Below are 14,969 nucleotides of genomic sequence, written 5' to 3' on the forward strand. Positions count from 1 at the left end.
ACTTTAAGTGATTTTTAACCACTACGAGGTAAAGAAACTCTCACGGCAACTGCTAAAGTAGTTATTAGTTTGTTATAGACATCTTGTTCACAAAAAAATGTGCCTTACACTTAATGAGCTGCATGGAGTCGGATGTTGATTCCCATTGGGATTGTGAGTAATTGCAACCCTTTTCACATTACAAAAAGTAGTCCAATTCAATGTTTATTTAAAAACTAGCGCTTAATAGAGCTTAAACTCAGACAATATGTGTCAAAGTGGTTGAAATTAGCTCACAGTGAACTCACGTCAACAACACAGGCTCTCAAACTTCTCCAAAACATGTTTAATGGTCAAATGTAAACAAAAACAGTTGTAATCCAGCCTCATGTTCTCCATTTGTTTCTATTCACCACTAGCGGGCAGTGTTTCCTTGTCGGAACTCTCCACTGAAACGTTGTCTAAAAGAAAAACGGTACTCCCATGATGCATCGCGCGACGGTCCGTTGCCAGGATACATACATCCATGGGATACAGCCTCCAGAAGCTAGACATTGCTAACGGGCTTTGACGCAGATTATTGGACAGTTTACAACTAATTTAATGTGTTTGAGAGACCGTTAAAACACATATATAGAGTTAGTCTATTGTTATGTGTTATTTTATCCGTTCTTTTATCAGTTAAACCGTTTTTGTTGACTCGGACGGATTTAGAGCCGCCCGTGGTTCGGTTTGTTTTTAGCTTTTGATGCTTAGTGGCTAAACGGTAAACTAAATAAACGTTTTTTCCGGGACTAAAACGCCTGGGAGATTAATGTGTGTAACGGCAGGCTGTTAGCGGCACATGGAGCGGGGAGAGAAAGAAAGCAGACTGCTGAAGAACCAGCCGTACGACGAGAGCCTGGAGGTGGTGGACTCCGAGGAAAGTGTTTACAGCCCGACTCCCGGGAAACAGGTAACATCCGCCGGGCTTCAGCGGTCACACACACAGGGGAAGGAGCTCCAGCAGCCCTTTAGTGTGTGTGTGTGTGTGTGTGTGTGTGTGTGTGTGTGTGTGTGTGTGTGTGTGTGTGTGTGTGTGTGTGTGTGTGTGTGTGTGTGTGTGTGTGTGTGTGTGTGTGTGTGTGTGTGTGTGTGTGTGTGTGTACACAAGTAGTATCAGCCATAGGCGGATTTTGCGGGGGGGCATTGCCCCCCCTGGTGGCTGAAATATGTTACTGCATTACTAAGTCTAAAACTGTTCCAATACAAATATTTCGTATATCAATATTTTAATAGATGTAATAAAATGATTGTTACAATACAAATCTGAATAATATCATGTTTTGTTTGAAATAATTTCATTTTTGAGCAGTCGCATGTTGTGACGTTTGTGTGTGTGTGTGTGACGTGTGAGGTTAAGGACTCAAATTCCCTCGCTTTTGTTTGTATACAAGTGATTCAGCTATTGTATTACAAGAATTAGCAGTAATGGATATTCAGCGATTTTTAAAACGTCCAATTTCGTCTTGTAAAAGCTTCAACAACAGAAGAGCCACCGACTGAGCCTAACCTTACCAACCAGCAGCCGTCAGAATGTGAAGTGGCAGACACACAAACAAGCAGCTCTGGATTAGCTAAACCAGATCACGTTAGCCCCACAGCGGAGAGCTCGGGATTAGCTAAACCAGATCACGTTAGCCCCACAGCGGAGAGCTCGGGATTAGCTAAACCAGATCACGTTAGCCCCACAGCGGAGAGCTCGGGATTAGCAGGACCAGCTAACGTCATTAACCCCACAGCAGGGAGACCACCGGGGCCGTCAGTGGGTCATGATGATCTTGGGGGAAAACACAGCTGTCCCAAGCAGCCTACTTTATCCGAATTCCCCTAAAAAATGATTGGGAAAACAAAACGATAATTTTCCACGTACAATTACAAGAACTATCCCTGGCTGGAATATTCAGTACGAATGGATGCCGTCTTCTGTTTTTCATGCCGCCACTTCCAGACTGACAGCGGTGTGGAGGATTCCTTTAGCAAGGGCCTGAGTGACTGGAAAACAACTAAGCAGCCAACTGGAGAAACATGCACACTCCCAGGCCCATCTGAACTGCATGGTTAAATGGGATAACTATAAAGTGACTGCGTCTTCTGGATCTATTGCAGCTCAACTTTCCCGAAGCCACGAAGATTCTGTTGAGAAGAACAGATCTTATTTGTGCAAAATTGTTGATATTGTGAGGCTGTTGTCCAAACTCGGATTGCCTTTTCGTGGGCATCGGGAGGGAAGCGAGTCAGAGTCGCGTGGGAATTGTCTTGAGGTTTGTGGCTTCTTCTCCAAGTATGATTCTGCTTTTAAAAACATGCAGTCCAACTATTTCAATGCGACTAGCCCAGATTTCCAGAACGAAGTCATTGACGTGCTAACTTTGTGCAGAAATGGTAGAGAAAGTGCAGGATACTGGATTTGTTTCTATGATTGCAGACAGGGTCGACTCTAGAACAACTTGAATGGGGGGGCAATCATTTACCAAGGGGGGGCACACACTGCCGTCAACAACCAACACACAAACACCAACTTCAATTAAAAAAAACATGCTGTAAAGTCTATTGTCTTTCACACACATGCAGGGTGTAGTGCTATTGTATAGCGCACCTATGACTTGTGCATACATGCACGGTTGTGGCACGACCACCAAAACAGAAACATATAAGTACAGAGGGTGTCGTTTTCTCATACTGATATTCTGCACAAACTGTGCTGTTGTATTTGCTGTAAAGTGTCTTTACCGTAGGTTATTTTTGTATTATACTGTATATACAGCACTTTGGCTCGACCAAAAATCGTTGAAAAATGTGCTATATAAATAAAACTTGATTTGATATGGACATAGGCCATCATATAACAAGTGTGCAAATGTATTTAGTATCCTATCCATGTGAACATGTTTTAGGTGGGGGTGGACCTAACCTCCTCTAGGAGGGTCTGGGGGCATGCTCCCCCGGGAAGATTATTTTTAAAATATTGAAGTTAAATGCATCAATCTGGTGCACTTTGAGAGCAAAGTGAAGAGATCTATGGATAGCCTACATCTCTCAGCATCCATATGAAACAGAACTGTACACAGATTTACTTTTTCTTTATGGATATTTCACTAATCATTCCCCTTTTAAACTGTATTCTTGTGTTACTGTCCTATAGTATTTCATACCCGTTTTTCATTTATTCTCTCTTTAATAACTATAATGATCATATAAAGGTATTCCTCGAAAATACTTACATAAATGGTGACCAAACCGTTTGAGACCCACTGAGATAACTTACACTAAAGTGAACTATCTAAACACTGAGAGAGTCCTTACCTCACTGAGCTGACGTTATAAGATCCTCTCAGTCTGACAGGAGAGGACTCTCCTCCACCTTGGTGTAGAAACAGCCCTTTATATCCGTTAGCATAGCTAGCTAACCAGATGCTAACCACAACATTCCACGTTACCGCTCGCGCACTCACAAAATGCGCTCGTGCCACACACACACAGAGCTTGAATGAAACACAGAGACCCATGTACTTGTACTGTACTGTATATCATATTATTTTTGATGGCTTTACTGTATAATCAGTGTAACAGATGAACAGATCGCCACTGGGCTTTCATCTAAACACTCAGCCGCGTAATGATAACAAAACAAAGGTCGGGGGTCATTGGTCAAGCAACACACCAATCAGAGAGCAGCAGTGAGCACACCTCAGGCTGTGTTTTATATTTGTATTATTTATTTCTGATGTATTTCACACAAAAAACCTTTAGTGGAAACGTTTTCACTTAGCCTATATGATAAAAAAAAGAAAAAATCGGCAAAGTGACAAGGCTTGCCCACCCTGCGTTGGGGGGGCACAGTGACTCATTTGGGGGGGCATGGCCCGCGAATGACCCCCCATGACGCCGACCCTGATTGCAGATGAGGCCAGGTCTTGCAAAATGGAACAATTATCAGTGTGTTTAAGATATGCAGAGCAGCTTGAAATCAAGGAGCGTTTTTTGTGTTTTATTGATTCATCTAAATGTATACAAGATGCTCCAGTTGGCACTGACTCCTATCGGATCTGCCACCTGAGAGAGAAGTCTTTCTGCAATGAGGAGAATTCGGAACTGGCTGCGGTCAACGATGGGAGGAACAAGGTTTTCCTCACTTGCTGTTCTTCACATTGAGGACGACATAACTGCACAGCTGTCACTGAGGGGATAGTGGACATATATGCGGAACGTAAAAAAATGCGTCTACTTCTGCACTAAGGTAGGACACTGGTTAATAATATTGTAGCGTGTTCAAGTAACCAAGGGATATAGCAGTTATCAAATAAGTATAAGATGTGCACAGTTATGTAATGCACTGTTGTTGGGGGAAGAGACCGCCCCTCCCATATGAGTGTGTGTGTACGGGGGGCATGAGGCGGGCATGAGGCGGGCATGAGGCGTGCATGAGGCGTGCACAACGGGACGAGTTGCGTTCGTATGTGGAAAAGTCATACTCAGTGCAGTGAGCGCTGGCTTTATTGCTACTGTATCCGCAGCCAGGGCCGGCCCTCGGCATAGGCAGTATAGGCGAATGCTAAGGGCGCATCGACCCATAGGGGGCGCCGAAAATTGGGGAGAAAAAAAAAAGTTAGAAATAAAAAAAAATTATTTTTTATTTCATAACAACACCATTTCCCAATTTTGGATCAACAAAGTACATCTTATTATCTTATAGTAACGGAACTACGCCTATATTGCGTACAGCGCCCATAAACTACCCCCCCACCAAATCAAGTTGAACTGCCCCAGTAAAAACCAGAGGTTTATGTGAAATTGTTCTTTTTTTTAAATAATGGTTTTAGTGTGCAATTATAGGTTTTAATTTTGTATTTGTGTTAATTTAAAAATAAATCTAACTCTCAGCTAAAATCTTGCCTAGGGCAGCAAATTGGTCAGGGCCGGCCCTGTCCGTAGCACCCCACGCAATAGTTGGGACTGTGTACTGACGTCAGTAAAAAAGGTTTGCCCCCCCCCAAGCGCAAATGTCAAACTCCGCCTATGGTATCAGCTCCATGTAAGATTATCAGAAAAAGTGCTCAAGTCATTTCATCAAAAGCAGTAAAAGTGCAACAGCATTATCAGATATGTGTTAAAGTCAAGGCAGTCAAATTAAACCGTGTCAGCTTTATATATAAGTTTGATTTGTAAAAGTACACAAGCAGCATTATCCACTTGAGGTTAAAGTATCAGTAGCAAGTATGCACACTTATTATCCATTACATGTAGATAAAGGTAGTATGGTCAGCTTCATCTTAATGCATCAAAGGTAAAAGTACACATGTATTTTCTTCTTCATGTCAAAGTATCTGCAGTACAAGTATTACCAGCTTCATGTAGTAAAAGCATCAGCAGTGACAAGTGAGTACACAAGTACACAAACATTAGTAGCTTGGTGTAAAGTATAAATAGTAATAGTACATAAGTATTACATGTATTCACTTTATCGTAGTGTAAAGCTTCATGTTTGAGTATAAGCTCTTAAAAGACAAGTATTAACATCTTCATGTAAGAGAATCAATGGTACAAGTACATCAATATAATCCTCTCAATGTAGTAAGAGTGTCAACAGTTAGTTAACATGAGTATTATCAGCTCCATGTTAAGGTATCAGTGGTAAAAGAACACAGTTATTATCAGATCCATCTGGTTAACATATCAACAGTGAAGGTACATAAGTATTATCAGCTCCATGTTAAGGTGTAAGCAGTAAAAGTACACACAGTACTGCTCTCTCCTCTGACTGATCATTTTCTGTGTTTTCAGTCAGAGTCCCAGCCCAGCAGAAGGGGGCGGGGCTTAATGTCGGCCAACAGCGACGAGTTTGACGAGGACGAGGCGAGGGGGGTGCAATCAGGTGTCAGTCCAAACGAGGAGGAGGAAGAAGAGGAAGAGGAGGAGGAGGACTCTGATGAAGAGGAGTCTGAGGATGACGAGGAGTCTGGGAAGCCTCCGGAGGGAGCGTACGACCCGGCGGACTACGCCAACCTGCCCGTCACCACGGAGATCAGAGAGCTGTTCCAGTACATCACCCGGTCAGTACACAAACACACACCTCATTTACTACCTGCAGAGTATTTACTACCTGCATCTCTGAGAGAAGTACTGCAGAAACACACACCTCATGTTGTACTACTGCAGAGTATTTACTACCTGCATCTCTGAGAGAAGTACTGCAGAAACACACACCTCATGTTGTACTACTGCAGAGTATTTACTACCTGCATCTCTGAGGAGAAGTACTGCAGAAACACACACCTCATGTTGTACTACTGCAGAGTATTTACTACCTTCATCTCTGAGAGAAGTACTGGCAGAAACACACACCCGTGTTGTACTACGGGCAGAGTATTTACTACCTGCATCTCTGAGAGAAGTACTGCAGAAACACACACCTCATGTTGTACTACTGCAGAGTATTTACTACCTGCATCTCTGAGAGAAGTACTGCAGAAACACACACCTCGTGTTGTACTACTGCAGAGTATTTACTACCTGCATCTCTGAGAGAAGTACTGCAGAAACACACACCTCATGTTGTACTACTGCAGAGTATTTACTACCTGCATCTCTGAGAGAAGTACAGAAACACACATCTCATGTTGTACTACTGCAGAGTATTTACTACCTGCATCTCTGAGAGAAGTACTGCAGAAACACACACCTCATGTTGTACTACTGCAGAGTATTTACTACCTGCATCTCTGAGAGAAGTACTGCAGAAACACACACCTCATGTTGTACTACTGCAGAGTATTTACTACCTGCATCTCTGAGAGAAGTACTGCAGAAACACACACCTCATGTTGTACTACTGCAGAGTATTTACTACCTGCATCTCTGAGAGGAAGTAACGCAGAAAACACACACCTCATGTTGTACTACTGCAGAGTATTTACACCTGCATCTCTGAGGGAAGTACTGCAGAAAAACCACACCTCATGTTGTACTACTGCAGAGTATTTACTACCTGCATCTCTGAGAGAAGTACCTGCAGAAAACACACACCTCATGTTGTACTACTGCAGAGTATTTACTACCTGCATCTCTGAGGAAGTACTGCAGAAAACACACCTCGTGTTGTACTACTGCAGAGTATTACTACCTGCATCTCTGAGAGAAGTACTGCAGAAAACACACCTCATGTTGTACTACTGCAGAGTATTTACTACCTGCATCTCTGAGAGAAGTACTGCAGAAACACACACACCTCAGTTGTACTACTGCAGAGTATTTACTACCTGCATCTCTGAGAGAAGTACTGCAGAAACACACACCTCGTTGTACTACTGCCAGAGTATTTACTACCTGCATCTCGAGGGAAGTACTGCAGAAACACACACTCATGTTTGTACTACTGCAGAGTATTTACACTGCATCTCTGAGAGAAGTACTGCAGAAACACACACCTCGTGTTTGTACTACTCAGAGTATTTACTACCTGCATCTCTGAGAGAAGTACTGCAGAAAACACACCTCGTGTGTACTACTGCAGAGTATTTACTACCTGCATCTCTGAGGAGAAGTACTGCAGAAACACACACCTCATGTTGTACTACTGCAGAGTATTACTACCTGCACTCTGAGAGAAGTACTGCAGAAACACACACCTCATGTTGTACTACTGCAGAGTATTTACTACCTGCATCTCTGAGAGAAGTACTGCAGAAACACACACCTCATTTTGTACTACTGCAGAGTATTTACTACCTGCATCTCTGAGAGAAGAAGTACGCAGAAACACACCTCATGTTGTACTACTGCAGAGTATTTACTACGATCTCTGAAGAAGTACTGCAGAAACACACACTCATGTTGTACTACTGCAGAGTATTTACTACCTGCCATCTCTGAGAGAAGTACTGCAGAAAAACACAACCTCGTTGTACTTACTGCAGAGTATTTACTACCTGCATCTCTGAGAGAAGTCGTACTGCTCCAGAAACACACACCTCATGTTGTACTACTGCAGAGTATTTACTACCTGCATCTATGAGGGAAGTACTGCAGAAAACACACACCTCATGTGTTGTACTACTGCAGAGTATTTACTACCTGCATCTCTGAGAGAAGTACTGCAGAAACACACACCTCATGTTGTACTACTGCAGAGTATTTACTACCTGCATCTCTGAGCGAAGTACTGCAGAAACACCACACCTCATGTTGTACTACTGCAGAGTATTTACTACTGCATCTCTGAGAGAAGTACTGCAGAAACACACACCTCATGTTGTATACTGCAGAGTATTTACTACCTGCATCTCTGAGAGAAGACTGCCAGAAACACAAACACCTCATGTTGTATTACTGCAGAGTATTTACTACCATGCATCTCTGAGAGAAGTACTGCAGAAACACACATCATGTTGTACTACTGCAGAGTATTTACTACATGCACTCTGAGATTGAAAGTACTGCAGAAACACACACCTCATGTTGTACTACTGCAGAGTATTTACTACCGCATCTCTGAGCAGAAGTACTGCAGAAACACACACCTCATGTTGTACTACTGCAGAGTATTTACTACCTGCATCTCTGAGAGAAGTACTGCAGAACACACACCTCATGTTGTACTACTGCAGAGTATTTACTACCTGCATCTCTGAGAGAAGTACTGCAGAAACACACACCTCATGTTTGTACTACTGCAGAGTATTTACTACCTGCATCTCTGAGAGAGTACTGCAGAAACACACACACTTGTTGTACTACTGCAGAGTATTTACTACCTGCATCTCTGAGAGAGTACTGCAGAAACACACCCCTCTGTTGTCTGTATGTACTAGCAGAGTATTTACTACTGCATCTCTGAAAGAAGTACTGCAGAAACACACACCTCATGTTGTACTACTGCAGAGTATTTACTACCTGCATCTCTGAGGGAAGTACTGCAGAAACACACACCTCATGTTGTACTACTGCAGAGTATTTACTACCTGCTATCTCTGAGAGAAGTACTGCAGACAACACACACCTCCATGTTGTACTACTGCAGAGTATTTACTACCTGCATTCTCTTGAGAGAAGTTACTGGCAGGAAACACACCACCTCAGTTGTACTACCTGCAGAGTATTTACTACCTGCCCCTCTCGGAGAGAAGTACTGCAGAAAACACCACACCTCAGTTGTTACTACTGCAGAGTATTTACTACACTGCATCTCTGAGAGAAGTACTGCAGAAACACACACCTCCTGTTTTGTACTACTTGCGATAGTATTTACTACCTGCATCTCTGAGAGGAGCATTCACATAAATACTTCAGAATCACATCACAATTTAAATTATTCCTTTTTAATTCACAAGTATTTCTTCCATTTTCTGCAAAAATCAGCTTCACTAAAATTCAATATTTCTTCAATGCGTTTTTTAACTTTCAGGGGATTTTCAGCCTCACAGTTTTATCGCCAAAAGACAAAAGACTCTGCTGCACTCTCTGCATATAACATCATACACACAACACATGTCATATTTGACATGTCAGCGATAAAAGAAGAGAATAATCTGATGTGTGTTTTTGCTCTCAGGTACAGTCCTCAGTGCATAGAGTTGGAACACAGCCTGAAGCCCTTCATCCCCGACTTCATCCCCGCAGTGGGAGACATCGACGCCTTCCTCAAGGTAGCTGTCGGTTTTCAAAACATCTGGCCACCGCTATTGTTTTCAAAAGTTACTTTTATTTACGTTTAATCCTGTTATTGTTGTGAACAAAATTACAAAAATACATGTAGAGGTCATCAAAATGACCCCTGACCTCTGTGTGACCCCTGACCTCTGTGTGACCCCTGAGCTCTGTCTTGTAACCCGTGGTGCGTTCAGGTGCCGCGGCCGGATGGGAAAGAGGACAGTCTGGGTCTGCTGTTTCTGGACGAGCCCAGCGTGAAGCAGTCGGACCCCACGGTGCTGTCGCTGTGGCTCTCAGAGGAGAGCAAACAGCACGGGGCCACCGAGGTACACACACCTGTATCACAGAATCACACACACACACACACACACACACACACACACTCTTTCCTGAGATCATCTGGTAAACTTTGTATGTTGAAAAAACATTCTTTTAATACTGTTAAATTCATATTATAAGGGCTGATTAGAAAAGTGACGAGTGATATATATATAAGACATAAAACAAATAAAATATTGCAAAAATAATGTTGCTTTCAATTTCTTAATATTAAAAGCGTCATCTTAATAAAACGTAATACATGCTTTAAACACCTCTCTGTGCTCGCTGTATCAGTGTCCAGTCAAATACATCTGTAGATACATCTGTAGATACATCTGTATATGACTCCTTCTCTCCCTGCAGCTGAAGAAGGTGACCAGTGTGTTGAGTCCGCTCTCTAACCCTCGCGCCGTGGACAGCTGGATGGAGAGCATCAGCGCGTTGCATCGATCCAAACCGCCCGCCAGCGTGCACTACGGCCGCAGCATGCCGGACATCGACAGCCTGATGCAGGAGTGGCCCCCCGAGCTGGAGGAGCTGCTGGGCCGCCTGCACCCCCCCCCCGCCCGCCTGGCCTGCAGCCTGGACCAGTACAGCGACGCCGTCTGCGCCCTGCTGGACGTCCCGGTGCACCACGGCTGCAGAATCCAGGCTCTGCACCTCCTGTTCAGCCTCTACCTCGAGTTCAGAGACTCACAGCACTTCACCCGCAGAGCGTAGTGCGGAGGGAGGAGGGAACTGTCCAGATTAACAGATTTAAAGTGTGTGTTTTAGTTCATTAAAAGTGCGTCTGGGAGCACAAGTGAGAACATATTCCGGATTTGTATTCTGTCCTTTTGTATTAAATACTCAAATAAAATCAATAAAGACTTTAAAACAGACTCAGTTCCTGCATAGTGTTTGTGTTTTACAGCAGATTACAGATTATGTCATTCCCTTGTTATAATTAATAAAATAGATAGATTATTGATCCCGAATTGGAAAATGTTTTTGTTACAGCAGCGGTGTGTTCAGGCGTTACATACAAAATAAAAAGGTGGAATAATTAAAGTATACAAATAATTAAATATATTTTAAAATATAAACTTTTTTTTTCAAGTTTTTTATAAATAGTATAAATATGTTGTTGTAAATAAAGTAAAACTTGTATTTTTGTATTATTTTTAAACCTGTTACACTTAGAGAAATTGTTCACAATAACCTCAAAGCTTTTATTTTTAATGAATTTGTTTGACTATTTCTTGCTTGTTTTTTTAAATGAAAGAAAATAGAATCAAATTTAATCAAGAATGATTTGGTCGTATAAAATCAAATGGGCTTGTTTTCATGTTTTTAGGTCTCTGCACGACTACCTCTCACTGGCACCTTGTCTCTCTCCGTATATTTTAGAAATGGAGTAAAGAAAGCAAACCGAACCTCACATCTGGGACCAGTTTAACGAGTCCTCTTAACATCTAATACTTTAAAGATTCATCAACGTATTCACACTGGAGAGAAACTGTACAGCTGTGACTAATCTGAGAAATCTTTCACTCAATCAGGTGACCTTCAGACACATTATCGTATTCACACTGGAGAAAATCTACTCATGTGACCAGTGTGGGAGAGCCTATCCTCGGAGTATTAACCTTAATCTCCACATGCGCGTTCACGCTGGAAAGAAACCAAACAGCTGTGACCAGTGTGGGAAAACCTTTTCTTTGGGTAATACCCTGAAAGTCCACCAACGCACTCACACTGGAGAGAAACGGTACAGCTGTGACCAATGTGGCAAATCTGTCAATACAGATGAACTTCAGGCATATTATCGCATTCACACTGGAGAGCTCATCTTGAAATTCACACTGAAGAGAAACTATACTGGTGTGTGGCCATTGTGGGAAAGCCTTTTCCCAGACTGGTGCCCTTAAACTTCACCAGCGCAGTGTCCATTTTGGAGCCTTCTTTTCACCCTCCGTCTGAAACCAGAGACCAGTCTGCTCTGATTGGTTAGCTGGTCGGCTCAGTTGCGATTGGTCAACCGCTTAGATATGTCGAGCTCCCGTAGCCATTCAAGTATTAGAGAGCTAGCCAGTAGAAAATCCCTCTGGAGGGAACTTTTGGATTTTAGCGTTTGCAGACCATTTACAGCAGGGGTGTCCACACTTTTTTCACCGAGGGCCACATACAGAAAATATACGAAGGGCTGGGCCGCTCACTAGAGGTTTATTGCCTCGTAAGTTCAGTTATAAGTTAGGAAAATCAATCAAATGTAGGTACATGATGCTCGTGAGTGTTAACAGCTCATCCCTTAAAACAGAAGAGTGATTATAATAAGGAGAAATAGGAAGGGTGTATTTCAAGCTTGTTATGGAAATAAGTCATTGGGCTTTTTTCTTATCAACCTAGATATGTAAGAAAATGTTTCCAACTTTAATCGAGTGAATTTATTTGTGTGGTCGTATCAACACAAGAATACTACTGTGTAATATATGTTTACATTTATATTTAAGAAGTACAATATAAGACAAGCACAAGTTTCATTTGTGGGTCGTACTCCATTGTGCTTTTGGAATTTGCTGAGGGCCGATTCAAAATGGTCCACGGGCCGCATTTGGACACCCCTGATTTACATGAACAAAAACATATATAACACTACAGGAAAAAACATAATAGGGCCTCTTTAAGAAATGTGACAAACTGAGGTATTCATCATTTAACTTTATTTACTACAGCTGCACCATACAACACATGAATCCACACTCCAGCATACAGTGACAGCTGTAAAGCTAAGAGCAGGGTTTGCATTTACAACAGCTATACAAATACAACTTTTTTTTTGGTTTAAAAATCAGTCACTTGTGTAAAAATCCTCAGTTACATTCAGGCGCAGCCGTTTGATCGCTTCTGCTGGCGTTCTATGGCACGGAGTAATCACGACCACAGAGTGTCATTACATGATGGTAGTTCACTTACAAAACAATAACATCAAAAGTAATTTTCAAGACACTTAAGGAGAGAACTGAGCTTTGACCCTGCAACCAACCGACTGAAATCAGAGTCCCAGAGACTTGCGTGAGGCCGTCAGGTGCGAGTCAGTTTGTCGGGGGGCATGAATCCCGAGTCCCCCAGAGTCCTGAGGGCCACCCTGCCGCTGGGCCGGATGGTGAGCCACGTGATGCTGCCGTTGTTCAAGCCCATCCGCAACCAGCCTTCAGGGGGAAACTGCAGAGCCCTGAGACAACGAGAGGAAGGATTATATTATAGTACAAATCGTGGGTTAATCGGTTCAGTAAGTAGTCATTTGAACGATATAGAGCGGTGCAGGAATGAGTCCTAAAATCCAGAAATTAGTTAGCATTTTACCGCTTCTGATTCCCTCGTCTGAACAGATTACAGAAGATACGTACGGTAATGACTACATTGGTGAATATCTGAAGCTTTTATTCATGAACTAAATACGGCAGTTGCAAACAAGTTTCTGAATGAGTATAATGTCATCACGGCGAGCAGTAGCCACCTTTAGCTTAGCAGTGGTGATGCGGCTCATCAAAATGTTAACTTTTTACTTGCATTTACGCTTTAAAATGTATAAAAGTGGTGTCAATGTGTGAAGATTATCTCTGAGAAAAACGTGTGTTTGCCACATACCTTATTTTCTGCAATATCCCCAAATCTGCAGAAAAATCCCATCTGCTTTCGTTCTTCAAAAGTCTCTGGACCGCTCTATTAAACCCTTGTCATAACAAACTAGATATACTAAATAAACTATTTCAACCAGACGCAGAGGAAACCAATAAAAACAAAGGGCTAATATATTAAGATTAAACTGGACATTTCTATTTAGAGTTCCCTTAAGAGTTTAACGAGACAAGTTCAGCACATAATCAAAAAGATATTGCTTAATAGTTTAAACTAGTTTTGCAAGATTTAAAAAAAACGTAAAACTCATCGTGATTATTTTGAGTGATATTGCAATTGCAACATAATTTACGATTTAAGTGTGAACGACCCTTTTTGAACAATATTCAGATTATCATTGAAAAATGATGTTAAAATGGACATGGTTTGGATACCATTTGTGAGCTGGGCCTCAATTCTTCATTTAGATATTTTCACATATTTCGCCTTTACCAAATATAACTCTTACTGCGATTTGGTTATTGCACTGGTCCATAATGCTATTTGATTAGCTCTAGTTTAAACACAATAGTGAGCGAAGCAGGAAGACCACACTCTAGTCTTTGCTGAGCGACATACGCAGAGTTTGGCTGAGAGACCAACCTGCAGACGAAGTATCGGATGACGTTGGCGTGGCACACGATGATCTCGTAGCTGTCCTCCTTCTGCTTGGTGTCGGCGCGATGGATGTAGCGCCGGAAGGCTGCCTCGATACGAGCTCCATCTTCGTGGTACTGCTGGAGGAGGGTAGAGAGGTTGAAAGCTGTCCTTGTCACATGACAGGGTTAATGTATGATGCTGCAGTGCATTGTGGGTAGGGTTGGGTATCGTTTGAATTTCCACGATTCTGATTCCGATTCTTAACGGTTCTCAATTCCGATTCTTTGAGGGGCAGGGTAAAAAAATGATACATGCTTCTTCCACCAAAACATTTACATTTATTCGAGAAACTTTTACACAGGTTAGTTTCCAGTAATATTCACATTAATCAGTCTGTTTATATTCACTGCTATGTAACTGTAACCTGAGAACCACTGAAGCTACAACAGTCCAACTTTTAAAAGGACCCCCCCCCCATTTAAAAACAGTTCTTGTTGAGAAAAACAAGCATATCTGCCTTCTCAGGCATACCGGGAAGAAATGTTTGTTTAAAGTAAAATGCTTCAATCTGGTGCACTTTAGGCAGAATTACTAGAGACTAGAGCTAGGGGGTACAACTCTAAACACCCATATGAAAAAGATCGGTTTACATTTGAATAATTAAATAAGTATGTGAGCATAACCAATAACCTATAGCCAATAACAAATACATGTAACGTATT

At 42.2% G+C, this 14,969-nt stretch overlaps 2 protein-coding genes across 6 annotated transcripts in view; one reads left to right on the plus strand and one right to left on the minus strand.

Annotated features, from left to right (window-relative positions):
* The first annotated feature begins 463 nt into the window (after positions 1 to 463).
* Positions 464 to 10,868, plus strand: ift46 (intraflagellar transport 46 homolog (Chlamydomonas)). 2 transcript variants are annotated; one of them, XM_034229666.1, is made up of 5 exons: positions 464 to 934; positions 5,803 to 6,071; positions 9,569 to 9,662; positions 9,861 to 9,992; positions 10,351 to 10,868. In XM_034229666.1, exons 1-5 carry the CDS (start codon positions 824 to 826, stop codon positions 10,705 to 10,707), a joined length of 963 nt encoding a protein of 320 aa, XP_034085557.1. In that variant the 5' UTR covers positions 464 to 823; the 3' UTR covers positions 10,708 to 10,868. The 2 variants fall into 2 exon arrangements, with proteins under 2 accessions (XP_034085557.1, XP_034085558.1); XM_034229667.1 differs by lacking the exon at positions 464 to 934 and adding an exon at positions 3,819 to 4,258.
* A 1,803-nt stretch (positions 10,869 to 12,671) lies between these two features.
* pgam5 (PGAM family member 5, serine/threonine protein phosphatase, mitochondrial) overlaps positions 12,672 to 14,969 on the minus strand; it is a 10,761-nt gene continuing 8,463 nt past the window's right edge. For 2 of the 4 annotated variants that reach the window (XM_034229675.1, XM_034229672.1), the window contains exons 5-6: positions 14,251 to 14,381; positions 12,672 to 13,201 (exon numbers count right to left, since the gene is read on the minus strand). In XM_034229675.1, coding sequence (XP_034085566.1) covers positions 13,051 to 13,201; positions 14,251 to 14,381 — 282 coding nt within the window. In that variant the 3' untranslated portion in view covers positions 12,672 to 13,050. Of the gene's footprint in view, positions 13,202 to 14,250; positions 14,385 to 14,969 lie in introns of all 4 variants that reach the window. The other 2 variants (XM_034229673.1, XM_034229671.1) reach the window with 1 other exon arrangement.

This window comes from Gymnodraco acuticeps, unplaced genomic scaffold (genome assembly GCF_902827175.1).
Source record: "Gymnodraco acuticeps unplaced genomic scaffold, fGymAcu1.1, whole genome shotgun sequence".
NCBI classification, from domain to species: Eukaryota; Metazoa; Chordata; class Actinopteri; order Perciformes; family Bathydraconidae; genus Gymnodraco; species Gymnodraco acuticeps.

Excerpts from the sequence above, each read along its gene's own strand:
- ift46 (XM_034229666.1), top strand. The coding sequence starts at position 824 with ATGGAGCGGGGAGAGAAAGAAAGCAGACTGCTGAAGAACCAGCCGTAC. Across the intron at positions 935-5,802 it reads GCCCGACTCCCGGGAAACAG|TCAGAGTCCCAGCCCAGCAG; the intron begins GTAACATCCGCC and ends CTGTGTTTTCAG. Across the intron at positions 9,663-9,860 it reads ACATCGACGCCTTCCTCAAG|GTGCCGCGGCCGGATGGGAA; the intron begins GTAGCTGTCGGT and ends TGGTGCGTTCAG.